Here is a 23,060-nt window from a genome sequence, read left to right on the forward strand (position 1 = left end):
GAAGATAGTTGCAGTTCTCCGACTAATTCCATACAAGTCCAACAATGGCCCAGTCAATTTCAAGAAAAGCATAATAAAATGCAGATACCAGGTAGTGCTGCTGTGGTTCAACATGAATTTATTCCGTCACTTAGGCAGACTTCATCTGCACTGTTATACCAGGACCCACCCCCCCCCTTTTTTTTTTCCTGCTTCACAATGCTGGTGTTTTACCAGATCAGGAAAACAAAATGTTTTTTGAGGAAGAACTCTGATAAAACATCAGGGTTGCCACAGTTCTGTGTTCTTCAACCACAGCTTTGTGGTCCTGTCCCCTCCCTTTTTACAAGCACTTGAGGCGGTTCAGGAAACTGCTGAGCCAACTGGAAGAATCAAAATTAGCTGTAGTTTTAGGAGCTTGTCTGCTCAGCTGCTTGCCTGGCTCACAGAGGGTTTGAGAGGTGCCAGAGCTAGGGGCAAGCATAGGAATGTGACCAAAGGTAGAGGAATCTTGCCCTAACCTTTAGGAGAGAGTTTCCTTCATTTCAACTTTGCTCATATTGCAGAAATAAAAAAGGTGGATTTTAACACCAAGTTAACACAAATATTGTAAGTAAATAGTAAAGCCTTTATTCTCGTTAAGAACAGCATTTTGAAAATAAAACATTTGCCCATGCTTTACAACCTTTGTAGTTTTGTATACTTATGTACAGTCATCATGGTACACATTGATTGTCTTGAAAATCCTTTAAAGATGTACTTAATAAGATACCAGTATGCAACAATCAGCGGGAAAAAAAGGTACGTTATAAAACACACATTAATACATTTAATAAATATATTATCTATCAAAAATGAGCTTTAGCTCTCATCAATTAATAAAAAGCACCTGCTTTGTAATCATGTAAGTTGGTAGAATAGTCCAATTGTTTTATTATAAAAGCTACAGTGCTCCCTTTTGCATTGCCTTTGGTTAAGCCCAAGGCATCAAGCTCCAAAGCCAACCAAGATGCCTGTGTTTACACTAAAAACAGAAACATCTAGTTCTACATTTCATGTACCTTGTTTGTAGAAACAAGTGCATGTACTGAGAGTGCTATTCTGAAGATGCTACATATTTTCTGGCAAGTGTCAAACACCCTCAGCTCCTCTGAAAGCAGGACAGGACCTGTGAAGTATGGCTTTGGACTCTTCTAGCCATTGATCAGAAGCCAGTTATTATAAATCTTGTTTTTCAGATGCTTTACAATTTCTGTATGGAAACACCACAAGCACATACCATCAAGGGACAACATAGTAGCTTTTATAGTGTAAAAGCTATGTAAAATTAACTGAACAGTGAAAGGCTTGTGCTTACACTTACTTATGTTGTTCACAGATGCTCTACATTCTAGATAACTCATAAAAGGCAAAAGTAAACAATGTGTTTACTGTAACAGAAATATAAGTTAACATAAAAGTGCCTTTCTTCAATTACATTTTTATTTGGGGCATTTTACATAAACTAGTGACTTACAAAAAAATTGCTTATTACTAATTGTATGAAGTTGGAAAGTAAAGACCCTCCTAATCTATTGCCACACCTTCACCACAAATTAAGCCCAATCCTGCTACTTTGCAATGGTGTGAATAGTTCATGTGACCAACTAAGGACAGTAGTCATGTGAATAGCAGATTGTAGGATCTGGCCATATTTTTGTATAAGGCCTTAAATTCCAGTCAGCTTCATTATGAGCAGGATTGGGAACTCTATTTATCAATTAAGTCACATCTAGAAAAAGAAAAAAACACTACTTCTTAAGAGAACTATATCTCATACAGTTTTTGTCCAAGGTCTGTAAAATGTGTATTATAGTTCATAAATCTCGGCTGTAGCATGATAAACCTTTTAAAAGAAAGCTGGACTACCATTTATGCCATGGTCATCTTATATGTTTTTACAGTAGTTTTCTGATTTTTTTTAAAACAAAACCCTGCAGGCAAGTGATGATAAGGGGTTTTATATTATTCCAAATGATGCAACTTCTGGGTAACTATTGCTATCATAAATGTTACCTTATTTGATCAAAGCTTTGCTTTTAACAAGCAAAATGCATTTCTAAGTCACTGGATAGCATGCAATATCCACCCCTACCCTACTTGGTTACCTAGGCCATCTAGTTACTCACAAAATAAAATAAGCAATCCCTACAACAAGCACATGCTTCCTTTGCCTTGAGGAGGGAAGGGCAGGGGGGAATATCTGACATGGAGCTAACGTGCTCCTTTATTCATGCATGACAGAAAACTGTTGCTTCTGGAGGAGAAGGGCTGTGAAATAAAATCCTATAAGATGATCATGGCAAGAATGGCAATATATATTTTTTCATATATATATATACACATATATATCTGTGTGCAACACGTAGGGACTGGTCTTGCAGCCACTGTACCTGTATGTAGACCCAGACTGCTCGTGGGAGTACAAGTCTGCAAGACTAGGTTCCTAATTCAGTAGAAATGGAGGTACATGGAGAATCAGGAAGACTCTTGAAAAATAAAACGCTTATTTCTTTTGCAGTATACAGCAAGTAACTTCTTTCTGTGAAGCTACTAAGCTATTCGGTTATTTGTACATTATATTTTTTAGTTTGAAAATATATATTTTTATTATAGCATATGCAAAGTTTATTTGTTATATGTTTCCTATGCCCTCAAGTAAAAACAATTTGCTTTTAGTATTGAGGAAAGCTAAGATTAACATTGGCCAAACAGTGAAGATACAATGATGTTTTCAATGTCTGATATGTATTAAATGTTAAATAAAGGAATGATTGCTTAAACGTAATGAAAACCATGGCACAAACAATGGGCAATGGGAACCTTTCAAATAACCTGGAGAAAACAAAGATAAAAAGCTTTGAGAAATTCTGCCTTATATCAACTCAAAAAAGTGGAGGTGGGGGGGAGGACAAAGGAAGAAAACACCTTAAGAAACAAAAACAACGACAAACCACCTCCAGAAAGGAGATTCTACCCACTAGGCACTAAAACGCACAACCACATTTAAATGCACAAACAACTGCAGTCAATGGGACTACTCATATGAACAAGGATTAGAAACAGAGGCCTTGACCCTATATGCTGCTGAGTTTCTCCTGACAGGTGATCAGTACTTTTCAGCTGCCACCAAATTCCTGCTCGACAGTATCAGCCTACCAGCCCAGACCGGCTTGTGTCGTGCGGTGGGTCGCCCATCATCCACCATCACAACAAACGTACTTCTGGCAAACGCGAGTCACGTTCTCTCCCCAGCTAAGTCTTTGCAAAGCGTATCCCTCCAAAGTTTCTTTTCATGGCTTCTTCTGTAGGAGAAGTGACAATGCGTGCGGCTCTGCTCGCACCTGGGGTTGAGGAATAAGAGGGAATCCGATTCCAGGCTTCTGGAGAGAGCTGACTATGCTGGACCTACACTTCTTCTCTGCCTCAAGAAGCTCCATAACTCCCATAAACCATGCACAGACCTTTTGTCTCTCCAGAATTGCTTTCATACACAGGCTTTTTAAAGAGAAGAATATCAACCTACAGTGTAATGGTAATTGAGTTGCCACAGAATGACAATGCTTGACTGCACATGATGCTACATGATGTTACAGTACAGCTAGATAATGAAGCAAACAAGGTACTTTTCATGACATTGGAAGTGAAGGTAAAAGGAGCAAAATGGAAAGAAATCCTGTATGTTTTCACACTGTAGTGGCAATCTTTTGTGGCAACGTGAATTAAGTTTAGGTGAAAGGAGGGTATTTTGCAAGCAGCTGGCAACCAAAGTCAGGCTTGCCTCGCACACTAGTTACAGACAAGAGAATATCTTACATTTCAGAATACAATATCCCTCTCTTTCATTTTGAAGTGTGCCTACTTCTATTTTAAATCAGATTCAGCTTCAGGCTTACAATTTTGTTTTTGCAATTAGTTTATCAGTTCAGTGGTGTTCACGTTTACACAAAATCCTCTGTAGGATTTCACAAGCTCCTGGATGTTCTGTTGCTTTGTTCTGGTACTGCTATGGATTCCTCCCTCAAAGACACACTGCCAGGGAACAAAATCTGCAACAAGGATTCTTATTCTCTACAGCCTACAGCCTTTCACCAGAGGTGTCGTCCAGTGTAACTTGGCGGAGCAGTTGGTATCTGCAAATAAGGATAATAAACCCATAACTGAGAGATCTAGTGTGTTCAGACATCAGTGTTACCATGCTACATGTACATGTCAGCTTTAGAGCCCGTATTTCCAGAGCAAAATGATGCAATGAAGCTCATGTTCAACCCATACAGTGCATTTACCTCTCTGTAAAAGCCATGACTATAAATGCATTTCTCTCTCATTTTACTATCTAATGCTCTCTAGTAAGCTCTGTATCCACCTCAGAACAAAACAAATTCTCTAGCATCTTATCATCCTTAAACTGCCTTTTTCCTGAGCTGCATATTCTGGTATCAGAAAATACTGGAACAGATGAATCCAAGTATCAAAAGGAAGCTATTCATTACTGACAGCAAAGCACAAGCCTCATTTTATTAAAGTCAGTATGTTTCCCATTGTATTACCCACACTGCAGAATCCTCATACCTAATCTCTCTTGCTTACTAAACCCAAACAAAACTGTACTTAATTAAAAACAAAAGAAGAGACCTGCAATCAGATAGCATTCTTTGGCTTTAAATGTAGAGGCTGAGTTATGGAATCAGCTCATGATTCAAAATAAAAAAGCCCAACTCACATGAGTATAAACTGGCTCATGGGTAAATTTTTAACAAGCATGTTGGTATGCATGAAAAAACATGGGGATGAAAATTATTTTTCAACATTATGCCTACTATATGCGATTTCTTAACTGCAAATTAAACATCATGCGAAAAACATTTAGAAAGCCTGTTTGGCATCAGATCACTAAGCCATTCTTACAACTGCAAGGCTGCAAAAAACAGGTCTATCAAATAACAGCATGCCAAACTATTGCCTGAGAGAGAAAAATCTATGTTGTTATCATTAAAATATTCTATACTCCTTTTTTATGAATCTCTTTCACAGAGATCCACACATATGTAACTTACAAAGAATTATGGACATTTTACAAGAAAATGGAAGATAGGTGAGAGACCACCGTTATCTGCAACAATGATTATTATTTAAAGTAAAGTACTGGCTTGAAACACTTGTGTGACTCACAAAATGTTGAAAAAAAATCAGGTGGGAAACTGTGTCACTTACTAGTTAACAAACTTAACACAAGCGTAGTTCAAAGGGGTCATGTAGAGTCACCAAAGAACTTGGTTCACCCAAGCTGCAATGCAAAATGTGAATGGCTAAGGAAGGAAATACGAAATACTTTGTAATTACATCTTGTCTAGAGGGGAAGAGGAGCATTACATGCATACTTGCTCCCTGAGTTTTCATTTACAGCTTTCACCCTGTTATGAATAAGCTAAATGCAGAAGGCTTTTCAATTAGTAGCAGTTGCATATGTATCAGTACAAAGCAAAGATTTCTTAAATCATCACGTTTTGATACTTACAGTCCCACCATTTAGTACAACTGCCATCTCAGTTGGCTGATAAACATTGCTTCTAAAGGGAGCACTAGGTCGGCTTCCCAAACTGCCGTTTCGAAATCCTGCCGTCCTTAGCGCTGTGTTTAGAAAAGAGAGATTGTTCTTAGAACCCGGTCAGAGCTGCGCATCTCCTTTGAAATCATAAAAGTTTAATCTTCCAGTTTAGTTACTGGGAACTGTGCCATTGATTTTAACTTTTATGCTGCCATACCAGTTTTCACATTGCTTTTGAACAGCAGGTTTTTGTACAGAATTGGGGATGGATTGCAGAAAAGAAATCAGTTTTACATAAAATTAACTGTTTGCTGTGGAACAGGAAAAGTTTCTCAAACTTTGCTTAGTCTCATTTCACCAGGTGTTTAATGTCTTCAGTCGGTGAACCTGTGATGCATCTTGCACAATGTTTTCTGCAAAATACTTCCTCTATCAGTCTGGATACTGTGGGGTTAAGTAAAATGATATTACCCTTTGCTTTCTATCAAACTCAGAGGACAGAGATCCAAAACATTGCTTGAGCCAGCAAGCATGCTCACAGTCCCCATGAGCATTACTTCAGCATGACGAGCACATAAGGATTTTCCAGATGTTTCAGATTATATTTACTCTGTGAAACTAGAAATATGAAGTAAATATTGCTTTCGAATAGCTTAAACATGGCAATTAACTGAGGCAAGAGAGATGCTGACTGTCCTTCTGAATGTTTATAGCAGAACTACATTAGTGTCTCCATTAATTGCAGCACAAGTTTGGATTCAAGATGTATATTCTGAATGAGTGATGCGTAGTTAGGGATGTGCTTCTTTCCCTCTAAACCAGTCCGGGGACTGGCACACACATACTCTATTTTACTTCAGGGGTAAATAATGGCTTCACTGAATTCAGATGTGGCCAGGGAACAGAGCTCATTTATACACGCTGCTTGAGTGGTTACAGCGGGCAATACTCATCTGTCAGCTGGTAAATAGAAACATGCCTGGATCTGGCACCTGGGGCAAGAATTTCTCTGAGATTTAATTGAAATTACAATACTCAGCTCTCTAGCTGAAGTTGAGGATGAACTGAAGTTTAGAGGAATTTCAGCATAAACTTCAATGAAGTCAGGATTTAATATCATTGCACTGTGTGCAACAAGATTTAAATAGATCCTACTGCCATACACATTCCTCTGTCCACTGCTGCCCTTCTCTTTGGGTGTTGTGCACAGAGCTGAAGAATAGTATTCATTTAGCACAGATATTTAGAAATCCAGCTCTGCAACTGCTCAGCTGTTTTCTTTAATTATATACAGAACCTTAACTGCTCTATATTTTAAGATTATATATATACACACACTATATAGATACATTTTGCAGAACACCGAGAGGACAAAAGATGAAACCCTCTACACTAGAATTATATATCTTTTATTTTATATTTAACTACCTCAGGGTCAGTAGTATTCCTTCTTTGTAGTTTTGCTTCTTATTGTGTGTTAGACAACTGATTGCTCTGATATTTGATAGTACGCACAAAGAAAAAAGATCTCTCTGTAATGCATATGACCATTAAAACATTTACACGTTTCAGTATATAATTTACATGTTCATTTCAAAACTATTTTTAAATGACAGTAAATTTAATTTCAGATTGCTAAGTTTTCCTTCCCTATTACTGCTGTTAGTCTAAAATATTTTCAACATGAGAATCAGAGAGAAAGTTGCCAAGAAGGTTTGAGTAAATGTCATGTCATAGTCTCCTTTTAACACACATTTTAAATTTAGTTAGCTTTGTTTTTAGGCACTGGCTCAGAGGATGACTTTTAGTACTAAAAGTTATTAAATGAAATTCAGTAACAGAGCTTATTGGGCTTGGGTTTCTTTACAGTTGTAGCACTCCACATTTCTTATCCAGGTTTTTCATGTATAAGACAAATCCTATTTGCCTTGCAGAAGTTGCCCTGTTATTGAGCATTGCACTTTGAGAGAGCACTGAGAATTCATTTAAGTTGCCCTTTTCCAGGGATTCTAAATACTTTACTAATATTTTCTAGAAGACATGGGAATGAAAATAATTCTTCTAAGTAGATATTTCAACATATCTATCACATGAATATTAAAAGCCCAGATTACTATGTTGTTTAAATAACTGAATTTAAAACTGTTTTGCTTTATTAATACTTCATGGTATTCCTGGAATAGAACAGCTCTTGTAGGTATGTATAACTTGGAGCTGTTTTTTAATGAGAAAAAGGAAAAACTATGAGACCATATGCTTATTTGAACCTATAGTTTAAAGATTATTCAGATTCTTAGAATGCTTATTAAAGTCTTAAAAGAAAAAAAGGAAAGCAAATTTGCTTTATACAGAATGAATTAATGGAAAATACATTTAACCAAACATGTTTTCCATTTAAAGCTAACCACTTATTTAAACAAATTTTACAGTCAGGGAACCAAAAGATGTTTTCTAGTCAGAGAATCACAGAATCACCTAGGTTGGAAAAGAGCTTCAGGATCACCAAGTCCAACCATAAATCATGTCTTCCAAAATTTACGTATCTTTGTTATTCTTAAACGTCATTATTATTATTGAAGAAAGTATCCCTCCTTTAATTCCTAAACTCTTAAAGACAAATTCTTGAATTGAGATTAATTAAACGAATAGCAGAAAAGATTATTCTCTATATACCTGCAAAGAGTCAATTGCTAATGGATTCTGGGTGCTTAGCCACTGACAGCCATCAGTGCAGTGATGTGACTTAAATTAATACTTGGAGCCATAATATGTGACTTGAATACTTTTACTTGTATTTACTTTTACTCTCTACCATGTGAGTAAGTTACTTCTACTCTCTACCATGTGAGTAGGTTTTGTCTCCAAACCCTGTCATTGTAATTCTGTACATAAGTTAGAGAACCAGTAAAAAAGAATAATGAATCTGTTTTGGTTTATTAAAAACATATCCGTCTTCCACATGCCATGGGAATAGGAATGACGTGCATTTATTATGATAAATATTAATAAGGGTATCAGATAAGGAAATCTATTTTGTATTCAGATAGATTAAAACATATCATAAATTACACTATAATACATACTATAATTATTTTATAGCTATCATACTTTAATCCATTTCACTAAAAAACTTGATCACTGAATGACTAGATAAAACAGGATCTAGGTTGTTTTTTTTTTTTTTAATGTATGCATGAATGAGAATAGTACAGGGTGAAAGATCCAATTTTCTTCTTATATCTGCCTTAGTCAGAAGTAACTCCACTGAAGTCGCTGCAGTTACCTTACTATGAAATTAATTTAATGGGAGTTGGAGGGCAGTAAAAAAAAAAAAAAAGAAAGATGAGTGCACTAACAGTCTACGGTGAAGCTGCCTCTGCTTCTTTGGAACAGTAGTAATAAATAACCATTCTTTCATCCTCGTGACTTTTGTTTATCACTATCTGTGTTACATACTCACAGGATCTTAACTCCTTTCTGTTCAAAGCTTCCATGCAAGGAGGAGACCTTTAAAGTTCCTGCTAAAGCACATGGAGGGAAAATACTTTTCTGACCCGACACTGTCACAAACAAGAGTGCTCTTTTCCTACATGTCTGGTCTACATCCAGAGGAAATATCAAAACCAGAGGAAAACAATGATACGTAAAGATGAAAACAAAGGTAAAGTGCCTGGATAGCCATTGGCTGGGATGCCAAAGTTCTCGTCTCAATTACAGTGAATAAAAAGCAGTTTGTGTAGTACCAAAATCCTTTGTCCAATTGTGGGACTTCACCAGAACACAACCTACCCTACACAACACCATCAGGCTAGTCACATCACCGGTCACATAAGCATCCCTGTATATTTTCTGATATGTGTTAAACTTTCAGCAATGGTTTGGATCTCTTAAACAAACAGTTTGGCTCTGGCCCTTTTGGTAATCACTCAAACATTTTCATTGCAAATTTTCATTGTGTGTCATCACACATTGTTCTGTGTCACCAAACATCTATGACAAGGAAAGCAACCATTACCTTGAAACCTGTCTCTGCATATTCTGTTCACATGTTAAAGTCTTCAGGACAAAAACTGTCTTTGAACTTGCCTGTATGCCACCTTGCATTTTTTTCTCCAGTGTCACAAAGTAGCAAAGTCCTGTGCTATTACTGGTAGCATGATTACTATGCTAATGGTAGTATGATTAGTAATAATTATTTTGTTGCTGAAGAGACTGAACACTTTGTAACATGGAGAACTTACTTGATTTTTTTTCTTGGGTTTTAAAAAAAAATACTTCATATAAAGTGTTGTTAGTAATGACAAAAATGTTATGTATGTTATTTGAAAACAGAAGTTATATTTCCAGTGTTTTCCTTCTGCTTTTGGTGTTGTTCATTTTTTCAATGAAAAAAAAACAAGACTCATTCTAACCAAACACATTTTCTGTATTGTTTTTCCTTTACTATTTTCTTAATTGATTTCTTAACAAACATTTTAAAAGTGAGCTATATGCAATGTAAAAATAAATAAATGTAATGAGCCTTGTTCTGAATACCTGAAAAACATCTCATACAGATTATTTTCTTTGTTACTACAGAAAAATTGTAAATTCTTACCTGCATTATGTTCATCCATTGAAAAGGCTTTATTTTCCATGTAGCTTCGAGGAAGCTGTATATCTTCCTCAAAAGCAGTTTCACGCATCCTTGGCTGTGAAGTATCAAAATAATTGGGAGTGTTTTCCTGCTGTGATGGAAGGATGGTACAGTGGACCTCAGGGATAGCATGAAAAATAACAAACACCCAACCACTGGACACCAGTGCAATAGCAAGAGTGGGATCACTCCATTTGTCTCTTCTCTTTAGTTCAGCATTACCAAAGAGGTACATAGTCATCCAGGCTACCCAAATCAGAATGGAAAAAAAAAGTGTTATAATGAGACATACTCCATTTTTCTTCCATTTCTTAAACTTTCCACAGAGAGTGAAAAGAGAAAACCCCATGGTAAATACCATCAGGAACATAACGTAAATCAAAGCCATAGCAAAATCCATTGGTTCGTAGCTGCAGGCCAACTTGTTATCTCTGACAACTGTTAGTATTAACCACTCGGTTGCAATAATGACCTGAACGAGCATCAGGCATATTGCCACACCAGCTAGATGCCAGCCAGATGGACTTTTCCCATGTCGAACTAGTCTACGAAGTCTCCAGGCTTGAGCTAGCAAGCATGAGAAGCACAAAGCAAAGATAACTCCCCATAGAAACCTTCGGGTAGAGCACACCATTTCGTCTTCTTGGATGATGAAAGCAAATGTCAGCCCAAACAGTCCAAGAGTCCCAAAAAGAAAGAGGAAGTGCATTCCCAGGGGGCTCTTCTTCTCTTTCTCCTTGATGAAGGGCAGCCTCACCAGCAAAATCAGCATCAGCAGTAACGTTGTCAGCACACCTGCTCCCGCAACTGCCTCCACAACTATTCCCCAAATGGCATCCAGGTCGCACAGGTACACGTACTGCGGGAGGAGATCCAGTCCGCACCCTCTCGGCGTGCTGGAGTTTTCAGAAGAGCCATAGCTGATCACGAAGAGGAGGAAGAAGCCAATGGCTGGGTAGGTTTTCATTTTTCTGTCTGAGACAATAAAACATTTGTTTGTTTAGCTACAGGTCACTTTAGAGGATTTCACAGGAATTGGAAGTACAGCCTGTTTTAGTAGCTCATGTTTACTTTTTTTTTTTTTTGCACTGAATTTCCAGCTGAATTAGCCTACCCCTATCCCCTTGTGCTGCCCTCCCAGAAAGTTACTTTTACCTTGTACGCTGAGTGCAAACTGCATTTGCATAGATAGAAAACGTTTCCCATCACCATCCCTGCAAATATCCTAAAACGCGACCAGAAGAAACAATTTATCATGTTGTGAAATTATACATTATCTACAGTATTTTACTGTTCAAATTTGGCTTCTTAAAGAATGTGCGAATTGCACTGGACATGATACAAGCGTAAGTTGTATCTGAATTAGACTATTTCGGAGGCTTGCTGCTTTACTGGAATAATGATAGAGTTACCCCCTCTCTCCTCCCTCCCCCCATCCCCACCCCTCTTTAAAAAAAAAAAAAAAAGAGAGAAAGAAGTCTGAGGAAAATAAACATTGGGCTTTTTTTTTTTTAAAAAGGAAAATCTTGTTTTCATCCTCAGTCAATAGGCAGTTACGATATTCATTCCTTTCATCCTCTTCCAAAGCCCAGGTATTAGATTGCATTTGCGAATGGGAATGGTTGGCTGGAGAAATCTCATATTCTGCAACAATGGTGCACACATGTAGTGTCATCAATCAACTCATCAAAAATGAATGTCTCTTTGTGCTTCTTAGCAAATCTAAAGCCATTCAGTGAAACAAACAACAAAAAACAGAGCATCACTTTCCTCAGCCTACAGAGTGAACAATTGTAAACTCCCCAGGAACACCACATATCACGCTCAATCATCAGGACCAAAAATCTGGACAAATTCCAGCAAGTCAAGACAAATTCCTTGTTTTAAGCAGAACACAGATTAGGTGATTTAAAAAGATATATGTTACGCCATTTGCTTTTACTTAGCAAAGCAGGAGATTGTTAAAAATGTAACGTTTAAATGAACAATCTGTCCCAGAGAGAGAAAACACCACGTGTACCAGATATGAAACCTCATCCTGTTAACCTTCACTTGCATAATTAGTGCTGCAGATTTCAGTAGGATTACATTCAGTGATATGAACTGCATGCCTGGGTGAAAATGCTCAGAATAAGAATTTCATTATATGGTGTATGGAGAACGTATGGAAGAAAAGCACCATGGAAGCAGGCACTAATGTTACTCATGTAGCTCACATGACATGTTTAAGATACACAGCAAAAAACAGAGGCACTATCAGTAGCTTTTTTACAACTTACGCAAAGCCCTAAATGATTACTCATATAAAGGTGTTTTATAAATCAGAAATGTGTTTAATGAAAACATCAAAAATTTTAAGGAGTTGAAAATAGTTTAAAGTAACAGTGCAATGTTGTTACATTGGACATAATCAGTCCTAACCAGTGCCAAAACTATTTACACACACTGCACAAAACAGTGCAGTGTCTATTACAGATGAGCACTATGGGTTTTCTTCCGGTGCATTATAATCCTGTAACAAGCAAAGTTAAATCTTGAGAATCTCAATCTTTAAGCTAATGTTCATCCCCTTTCGCTGAATAATGAACAGTGCCCGTTTTAGGCTACTGCCAGGAGACGAATGATGGAAATTACACTTTCCTATTAGAGGAACCAAGACAGCAAATGTGCTAATATAAATGCGTAATGACTTTATGGTCTTCATTTATGCAACAGACAAAAAAGCTTATTACAAAATTTCATCTCTGAAGCAGAAGCTGTGACAAATAAGGTGACAGGGCATTGGACAAACAAGAGAAGAGTAATGAATGAGCTGTGCCTGCCCACAGAAATTACAGTATCCTCACACTGTTGGAAGGGCTAAAATGTTCTAACGATACAATGACTTGCAGCTAATGACTAAAGATTTTTTCCTACCTAACTGTAATTTTCTTTATGGTGAAATGGTAGATGATTTACTTATTTGTACCTGATTTGTATAACAGGTTTCTCAATGACTGTCATAACACGGTAAAAACACTGACTTTACAGAAAGAAAATTAATCATCAGTGAAATATATTCATTTTCCTATTGAAAATTGTTATGCTCGATAAATCTCTTTACGAGTACAGAATTAACTAGAAGGAAACATTCTGAAGGTAACTTCGGAATCCCTTCTACACATAGGCGGTTCTTACTCCAACTAGTGCATTTACTTTTTAGGATATCCAAAACATCCAAAAAAAAAAGTGGGGAATGGTCAGCACCTGCTGGTACAAAGGGAGGAAATCCACTAGGATCTAAGGCAATGCTGCAAACCATGGGTACCAATTTCAAGAAGCAGGAGGTCATGTGGAAAGTTACTCAAAACTCATCCTCAAACAATGTCTCCTAAATTGGAAACAATAAACAGCCCTTTAAATGAGGATCATGTTAATTTTCCACTACCCTACCACTTAAAAATGATGATATACATGCACTAAATTGGTTTTAATACTAGCTTTGTTTATTCACTGCTCTCCAAAGACCTGGGGGGTAATGAATTAAGTGCAAGTATCTCTAGTTCTAAGATATTTTCCAGTTTTCTGGTTACTTTATTCATGTCATGTAACCCTCATGTGATTGAGCTATTCTAGGACAGTCTGTTTCCATGGAGATTGTGCTGCATGGGTAAGCAGTCATATTGTCAGCCCATCATTTGTTTCCTCTTCCTATTTGGAAGTGTTTGCGAAGGGAGGGTTAATACATTTGGAGTATTTTCCCCTGCTTGAAGGAGTAGTCTCTTTAGGAAAGAGGGAAACACAGAAATTCAGAGATGTTCAACTCGGGAGTTTTCCCAAGTTTCTTCCCTCTGTGAAATTACTTTTGGGAGAGCCGACAGAAATAAACAGTAGTTCTCTTAGAAAGCTCCAATGTAGTTACAGTATAAAACAAGAAATCTCTAGGATTGCTGACAGGTATTCTTGGTGTGCAATCACATTCCCATCACATGTCAGCAAGTCATGCTGAACAGTAGATGCTTTCTACATCAAAGCTTTCAAACTGGGCTTCCTCCAAATGAGGAAGCTTCTCCTTGTCACTGCTATATATATAGCCACATTTGCAACCAGTTTACTACATACTTCTGCCTGACTAGGTAAGAACTGGCAACATTAATATGCAAGCCCCATTATGATACCAGCCCAAAACCTCTTGCTAGCACTGTTACTCAGCACTGAACTCTCACCGGTACATAGACGAGGAAAAACTGCATTACAACACTGAAGTTTTAGCTTTAGCTGAAACCACAAACTGAGTAAGTAAAAGAGAAAACTGTAAAGCCTTTTTTTTCCAGAAAAGTTGTTTTGGAAAAGCAAAGTATATCAGTATGGGTTTCTTGTTAATATAGTGCCTTCCTCAAGCCTGTGTTGTGGGTGGAGAGGCAGAAGCCCGTGCGTCTCGATTTTACTACGGAATCTCGTCTCTGCTTATTATTCCCAGTAGCTACATAAATCAGTGACTGTAGGAGAGTAGTATTTTTACCTCTTTATGTCTAGATTAGCTCTCAGCAAAGTTACGCAACCTCTCGGCAGTAACAATAGCTCTCTGTTTGACTGGCACCTCACTCCTACTACCACCGGAGAGCTACAGCAATAGTAATGCAGAAATGTCACAGAAACATTCCAGCACAGACACAGTCAGCGACACCAACGTATCTCCGGCAGAGCTGAATGAAACTGTTAATACAGAAGGAAATCAGCTTGATTTTTTTTGTCCCCAGATCCCCCTCCAAATTGCAGTACGACTGGTTAAGCCAACATACCTGGACCCGAGAGCAATCACAAGCACATAAAATGAATCAAGGAGCTTTAGGTATTTCAGGCATAAGCAGCAAACAAACAGTAGGATGGCTTGCAAATCCAGTCCTCAATTTTCAGTCCAAAATCTGTACTCAGTTACCAAGCACAAACTGCTGTTTGCAGCAGAGTGAAGTCCCCTGCGCTATCGGGTGTAGGGGACAGTGCGAGAACCGGTACAGAAATGGCAGACACGGAGCTGCCCCAGCGGTACAAAGTACAATTGCAAGCAACTGAGCAGAAAGAGAAAAATCTCACAGTTGTCATCAAAAAGTTGTCATGGTTAAAAATCAGCGAGGCTTTCAAGAGCTGAAGCCTTCTGACCAAAGACTGCAAATCTCTTACCTAATCAAACACATACTGCTCTATGCTGTTAGAGAATATCTATAGCAAGAATAAATCTGTAACCATGCAAAGGTTTATGTTATTTACGCTTAGATGCATTGTCCGATCCCCTTCTTACAGTCCTAACGTTAATCAACTGATACAGGAGAATGCATCCAATCTCAGAAAAGGAAAACAGCCCAGTAAATAAAAGCAGTAGTAGCACAAATAGTAACCTGCTCTGCCATGCACAGGCAAAAGACTGGTTCACTGTAGCATTTCCAAAGAAAACCACCCCCACCACCAAGTGTTGTGGAGAGATGGTAGCAAGCGAGGAATTAATCACAACACGGGATCTCTGCCAGCTGCTTTTGATCAGATTTGAAGAATGAGCTCCAAGACTGATAACAGAGCAGCAACAGCCAAGCCAAGATCAGACTACTGAGGAGATGTATTTCTAGAATAATAATTAATAGTACAATTGCACTTTGTATGCAAAAACACAACCCTGGTTCAGATTTACCCTGCGTTGGAATAACCCACGTAATGCTCACAGCTACAGAAAGCATGACCCCACTCCAAAAGACGTAGGAAGATGTGTTTTCATTTAGAAATACTTTGCGATGCTGAATGTTATATGAAATGATCTTTCAGCTGTTCTAGGTGCTCACCATTTCCTTTGGTCAGACCCTGTATATTCTCTGTGCCTAAATGCTTATGACTACAAAATCTGGTCTTATTATGCTACTATCGACCAATGACACCAATCAATGTTTTTTCTTTGCTTTGCTAATTCTCAAAACTGTTTCTTTTCATGTCACAGCCTCGTGACGGAGGGGTTCCCTTCACCTGATGGCCCTGATGCAGTGAGACAACACCTCAGCACCCACATCCCCGGCTGATAAGCAGCATGTAAAGCACCGCACAGGCTCCGTGCTCCAGCAACGAGAACCCACCGAGGTGTCGAGGTTCAGCGGGCAGGAAATCCTGTTAGCCTTGGGATAAACATCAGGTCAGGCGTAAACAAAGGGTTCACATAAGTGCTAAATCCTATCGCTATTTAGCTTTGGGCAGAAGCAGTACAGAGGGAGGGCTTTTTATTAAGTGGAAATTAAACCGCTGGCGGTGCTCAGCCCTCCCGAGTCGCGCTGCACCCCGACCTGGGGCTCCCACCTTCCAGCTGAGGCCGGGACCAGGCAGAAAGGAGCAGCCAGGGGCCAGCAAAAGGCTTCTCCCCCCGGTCCCGGTCCTGGTCCCGGTCCCGGTCCCGGTCCCGGTCCCGTTGCCCGGCCCGGAGCACAGCGCCCGGTGCCGGCGGGCGCTTCCCCGCCTGCAGCCGCTTCCCCGCTCCCCCTTAATCCTCCCGCACCGCCTCCTCCTCCCCGCCCGCACCGAGCCCGCTCCAGCCCGCTCCCCTTCGGCCCCCCGCTCCTTCCTCTCCCCTCTGTCCTCCCAGGCTCTCTCTCCCTCCCCCAGCCTGGCTCAAAGCCCCCTCCTCGCCAGCCCTTCCCGGCGGGGGCAGCCCCCTCCTCCGCCCCCCTCTCCTGCCCTATATCCACCCTAATCCCCCTGCCGGACTCCCTGCAGCCTGCTGTCTGCTGCCGGCCACCGGGCTAATTCCGCGGGCACAGCTCGGGGCCGGCACCTCCGGGGGCCGGGAACTGGGGAATGGGGGCCGGGGGCTGGGAAACGGGGACCGGGACCGGGGACCACTCACCCGCTGGCTGCTGCAGCCGAGGCCGGCGGGGCAGCTGTGTCCGCCTGCCCGCCGCAAGTCACATCCCGGAGCCTGCGAGCGCCGAGCCCCCCCGAGGCTGCTCATGGAGCGCCTGGCCCCGGCACGGCACGGCACGGCACGGAGCGGTGCGCTGCCCGCCCTGCTCTGCACCCTCCGCCCCGCTGCGCTCCGACCCGGCGGCCAGCCCCCTCCCACCGCCCCGCCCCGGCACGGCACGGCTCGGCTCGGCACGTATCCACCTCCACGGGCACCGGCACGGCACGGCTCGCCCCCAGCCCGGCCGGATTGCTGCTGCGAGGTGCAGGGACCGCAGGGCACGGGGAGCAAGCACCGTGCGCACCCAGGCGTGCGGTCCTCCGCGCCCCGGGGCTGTGCGGACGGGGTGCGAGAAATACGGGCTGCAAACCCATCCCGGCACGTCGGCTGCGTGTGCACACCTCCGGCTGGTTTGGGGATGTCAGGGGAGGCAGGCTTTGCAGTTCCGTGGCAGCTGGGGGTTTGCGATGGGCTGGAAATATTCACCCCATCTGCCTCCAATGCACGTGTCCAACCTGCTGCTACCTTAGACATTCAGAAGAGAGAAACTGTATTGAGCAAGCGACATTTTCCAGGTTGCTTATGCAGCACAATTCAGGAATAGGCCCTGTGAGCGCATGGGGCCCCGCAAAGGCGATGCTCGGAGCCGGTCGGTGCCTCCCAGCTCGCAATGAGCAGCTCACGTCCCCCTTCCCTGCTTCTGCACAGCCCAGCTCTGGGAAAGCTGCAACCCCTCCGAAAGCAGATGCTGTGTTCACAGGACAGGGCTTCCTGCAGACTTCAGAAGGAGTTATTTGTAGCAGGGAAAGACAGCTTCAATTGGGGATGTTCACTGAACAGCAGAAACTTGTCTGCCTTTTAGGCCTTTAGAGTACATCTGTGCGACGCCCCTGTGACTGGCAGCCGCTGTGTGTTGTGCGTCAGTGTTTTGATGCTTTCAAACTGCTAATGGGAAACTGGGCAGACACAAGTGCAACGGCGTTGTCAGTGGGGAGCGATGGACACCCGTCCTTCCTGACCGCGGGTAGCGCGCTGTGCATCTTGCCAGGCTTCCATATTCAGAGCCTTTCAAAGGGAAACTGCCAAAATGTGTTCTCCAACACAGATCTGTAACCTTTAAACAGCCTCATGCTAGCATGCATGGGTTCATTTAGATGTCACTTGTTATGTCCTGGGGGGTTACCTGAACTTCTCAGGGTAGCTGACGTGCGGTAAATCAGATGGTGCTGTTGCAATGCGATTCCCTGTGTGTAGGCTGGGCAGCAGGAGGAGAACAGCTGCAACAGAACAATTTCACGTTTCTGCTCTTTTCTCCCTTGCTGATTCTGGATTTTAGGCACTGGCTTTATTTGAGTCACATGTAAGCAATAATACCCTGCCCTTGCATCAGTCGATATCTACGCGCTATACAAAGTAAACCAGGAAAATTTTACAGAAACTGAGGCAGTGAGAAGTGAAGTGGCTGTGAGCTGCCCAAGGTCACTCGGCAGCCTGGCAGGAGAGTAAAAAGTACCGATTCACCAGCTCCGCCTGTACCCCCGCTCCGGCTCGGGAGCGTGAGCCAGCACCTGCATACTACAGTAACATGAAAAGACCTTCTTGTATATGTGTGTTTCTTTAAACACACAGAGTTCTCTGTACCGCGCTGAATACAGCGAGGTAGACCAGAGGGGAGGATGAATCACGAGAATTCATGTGATAAAGGTCTTGGCCCGCTCACAATGGAGCAATGTACTGAGCCCTTCAGCAAATGCAAATTTTTGTCATTGTTCCCTTCCCTCTGTGTCCCTACCACAACTCTTGGTACCAGTAAAGGAAATGGCCTCCTCCATTTGCCTTTTACTGGCAGAGCAGGGACAATAATGCTCCTCTCAACAATTACTGGTGGAGCATTAACAAATAAGCCTGATTTCTGTCCCAATGAAGCATTTTTTTTAGTATTAGCTGCCATGAAACTGTGAAGGATAGAACACAGAATTACCAAGGACTATTGTGGAGTAGTTGGACTAAACTATAGCTCCCTTTGCATTACTTTCTTCTGATAGTTAACTTTAAAAATATGTTCTGAAAATATGTTTTTATTAAGGGGAAAAGAATTTTCATCAGCAAACCACTAGCTCATTCCTTCCCCCAAGAGAATGAGAAGGTAGAAGGGTGGAGCAGCTGCTGTGAGCCAGGTGGGCCGTAGGAATTCCCTGGTTGAAAGTGGTGCTCCCAGCTCCTACCCCACTTGCTAGGACTGCCCGTGAAGTGCACCCTGCTGTGGCTGCAGCCAGCGGCTGCCTGCATGTGAGCGCTGCTCGGAGGAGGCTGGGGAAGGGGTGAGATGTGCAAGGCCCAGGTAAAGGGGGAATTTAGAAAACTGATTATGCCATGCAATACTTCTCAGAGCAGAGGACTTAAAAAGAAGTAAACTCATTGCTTTTGTCTGTCTCTGAAAGACTGATAAAACCACATAATACTTATTTTTCTTTACACTGGGCATATATTATGCTCAACTTAAAAAAAAAATACTGTTTTTATCTTTTTCCAATATTTGACTTCCAGCTTATGGCAATATGTAAACAGAGCCTGTGTGACACTGCATATCCCCAGATTTTTCTCTTCTGCAGCACTGCTTTTAGCAGTACGTGACAGCAGAGAGCGAGAGTGCATTACAGCAGCCCCGAGTGGATGGCACTCACCTATCAACAAACGCCAAACCCGTATTGCCACAGCCTGTCATCCTCATTTCAGAATTTCTTCTGTCTCCCAACCTGAGATAAAGGCAATTTCCATCCTCTATTCTCTCCTCCCCTTCAGCAAGCCAGGAGGGTGTCATGCTTCCTGAAAAGCTGTCAAACAGTATTTCACCAGCAGCTTTCTTGTTGTACAGCAAGTCCTTCAGAACCTGTACACTTGGTAGAGTGATTCTGTGGCTCCTACCAGCATGGGACTGTGCTCATGCCGGTGTAATTTAAGCAGAATATTTCATGACAAGATCAGCAGTAGGTACGTGGAAATGGTGGGGATTGTTAAGTCTGCATTGCTTTTTTTTTTTTTTTTTTTTTCATTATGGGAGCATGTAGAGAGGCCCCAGGCAGACACAGGACTGCACCACGTGAGATGAAGCCAGCCCTCCTGAGCACAGTTCAGTCTATGAAGCAGCCTCCTTTCTAGCAGTCTTTGGAAGAAGACCCTGAGACAATCCACGTGGCTTAATCACAGGGGGACCAGGCTGTGGTATCACTTCCTAGATGTTCAGATGCCCCAGTGATGAACAAAACTGAAGAGAAGAAGGAGATACTGGATGGACTTTCCCCAGTATGTGGTTGATTTACACCATTTCTGACCCACAAGCAGAGAGGTACTTGTCATTACACAAATCCCTGCAGCATGATTAATTTGCCTAATATTTGCCCTGCTTTTTATCAGGGCAAGATACAAATCCTGATGCTGTCATTGATTAGCAGCATCAAGGAGACAGCAAGATTTGTGTGGCCACTGCAAGACGATTTCTCCATAACTGCAGAGGGTTTCACACATTGCTCCTTGCACTGCCAAGGCAGAGTCTGCTGTCCATAGGACTCTGTTAAATTCAGGGAGGAGAAGAGGAGAATGGGAAATGAAAGAAGAAAAGAGTTTCGAAGTCTATTGGAAGCAAAAGATGGATGAAAGGAAGGAGATGGACACATGGAGGAGAAAGAATTACTGAAACATTAAAGATAAATGTAATCCAGTACAACTTGTATTCATAGTACAAAAGAAAGGTGTACTCAGCATGGATAGTGTGGGCAAAGGGCCATGGTGTTGGATGTCACATCCACATTCAGATCCCAATTGCACCTGTTTTTCAACTTGGGTTGGACAAACCAAGGTAACAACACGCTTTTTATAGCATTGCACCTACCCATCACTTGTCTTGACTTGCAGTATACGCAAAGGCAGTGGGTGTTCACCACTTAGCAGTCAGCTCTCAACACCAGGACAAGAGAGCAGCAATACAGGCCGAGTTTACAATGCAGTCAATATGATATTTGTTTGTTTTCTCAACACATTTCTTTACTACATGAGTGATGAATAAATGATGCAAAGAAACATGGACAAGTTAAAATCGAATGCACCTGGCAGAATTTGATTAATGCACAATTCAGATCAAGATGTTATGTGGCACCAGACATAGCTGGTTAAAAATCTTATTTTCGTATACCTTCAAATCCTCATTTCACAAGGAAAAGCTGCCATAGATATTTAAATAAGTACATCTCTTGTGGAATTGTGAAGTTACATGCTGTCTGAGGCTCCAGCTAGACAGATACCTCTCGAGCTGGCCAAACCATTCAGTTTTTAAAAGTTTGTACTTGACCTTTGCTCAGGCAAAGTCCCAGTTCTGTTAAAATAGGTCTGATGAGACAAAGGATGTGTGGCTTTTTCTTTCTGGCCTGAGAACATTGCCTTAAAATTGCATGTGTCGGGGAGCTAGTGACCGTTGCCAGAACTGGTAATTTCTGCTTGACACCATAGAGCTTCTTTCTGGAGATTAGCTGTGGACGCTGGTGGGTCCAGCGGGGTGTCTCAGAGTGCCAGCTTTACGTTAGGAAGTAAATTAAATGGTTGTGGAATAGAAAACCTCGCTCTACCCATGGGTTTTCATGTTTCCCTTAAATCACTCATTATGGTTCTTATTGATCCATTCCAGCATTTTTTTTTATTATTTTTTATTATTATTCCTTTGGATTTTAAACAAGGTTCAGCCATTCCAGTAAGTAATGTGCACAGTGGCTAAATGAACAAAGAGAATGTTTTCTTAGCTTTTGCTACAAAGGTTGTCTTGGTCACTGCAAGCAGTTGTGTTGTAGACACATGACTGTGTTCATAGGAGGAGTTTGTGTTCCAGACACAAGCCCTGCCTAGGGCTGCTGCAAAGAAAATGTTGCAGCCACCTAAAATGCACATACAGGTTTTCTGCGTGCTGTTCTCTCACATTGGAGGTATCAGCTGGTGTGACTGTGCCAGCTTGAATGTGCTTATGTTTCATGTGAGCTTGATTTTTAAGATTTTTTATTTTTATTTTTTTAACTATGCTAGCCTTGAACCTGCACTGAGATGTAAAGGTATTTTTTTTTTTCTGAATGCAGCTAAGAGTTGTGTTAGTGCCTCATCTACAGTACCGTTAATGTCCTCCTTTGTCATATCTCCTCTTGGGAGGTCAGGAAACCACACTCAAGAGCTTTGCTGACCTTACCTTTTACTGGCATGCTAGCTGAAAAATATCTCCCCCTGTTGCGGACTGTCCATATGTATAAGCAGAAATAAATAACATTTACATTCTGACAGAACGGGGAACAACCCCTCTTTGTGAGCTGCCCAGGTTTTTTCTGTTGGAAAGACTGTCACCTACTGGCCACCGAGCTGCTCTCCAGCGTCCCAGGAACAGTCTGATGAGTGAAAGATCCAGCTTTTTTTCGAAATGTCACCACCGAGATGGTCCTGCTTTATCTAACCCGAAACAGAGCAGTAATTCTGTGAATGGAACTAGATTAAGATCCCAAAAGTCTTCCTGTTTTGTAAAATGTCCAGGTTTCATGGAGTTATATTTCAAAGGAAACCAAGATCTAATCACAGTGGGGGAAAAATCTTGTCCCAGTAAGCTTAATGAGAGCAACCAGTAGTTTAAAAATAAGCCATAACCAACACTCAAGGGAAAGGCAAAACCAAACAAACAAAACCAGCTATTCTGCCTGCAGTGGATTTTCATTGTATTAGGCTGTGGATCCGACAGGACCTGAAGAAAGGGCCAGATCTCAGTATTGCCCTGCAGAGTTCAATGGGTATCAAAGGACCTTTACAGATCTGCTCTGTAGCTTTCACAGGAAAGGAGGAGAAGTGCTCTAAAAAGCTCTTTTAGGCCTGTCCTAGCCCCTCCCTCACATCTCTTTTCACTGGTGGCTCATTTTCTGCCAGTC

General features: G+C 41.4%; 2 protein-coding genes across 2 annotated transcripts in view; one reads left to right on the plus strand and one right to left on the minus strand.

Moving 5' to 3' along the window:
* The window catches only part of IQCK (IQ motif containing K), a 61,460-nt gene extending 51,350 nt beyond the window's left edge, over positions 1–10,110 (plus strand). The window contains exon 9 of the mRNA XM_080556518.1: positions 9,054–10,110. Within this exon, the coding sequence (XP_080412644.1) occupies positions 9,054–9,079 (26 nt within the window). The 3' untranslated portion in view covers positions 9,080–10,110. The remainder of the gene's footprint in view (positions 1–9,053) is intronic.
* On the minus strand, positions 587–18,095 carry GPRC5B (G protein-coupled receptor class C group 5 member B). The gene is made up of 4 exons (XM_080556494.1): positions 17,059–18,095; positions 10,164–11,177; positions 5,537–5,649; positions 587–4,151 (listed from the first exon to the last, which is right to left on the minus strand). Exons 2-4 carry the CDS (start codon positions 11,167–11,169, stop codon positions 4,107–4,109), a joined length of 1,164 nt encoding a protein of 387 aa, XP_080412620.1. The 5' UTR covers positions 11,170–11,177; positions 17,059–18,095; the 3' UTR covers positions 587–4,106.
* Positions 18,096–23,060: the final 4,965 nt, after the last annotated feature.

Source organism: Anser brachyrhynchus (genome assembly GCF_964034855.1).
Source record: "Anser brachyrhynchus genome assembly, chromosome: 15".
Classification (NCBI taxonomy): domain Eukaryota; kingdom Metazoa; phylum Chordata; class Aves; order Anseriformes; family Anatidae; genus Anser; species Anser brachyrhynchus.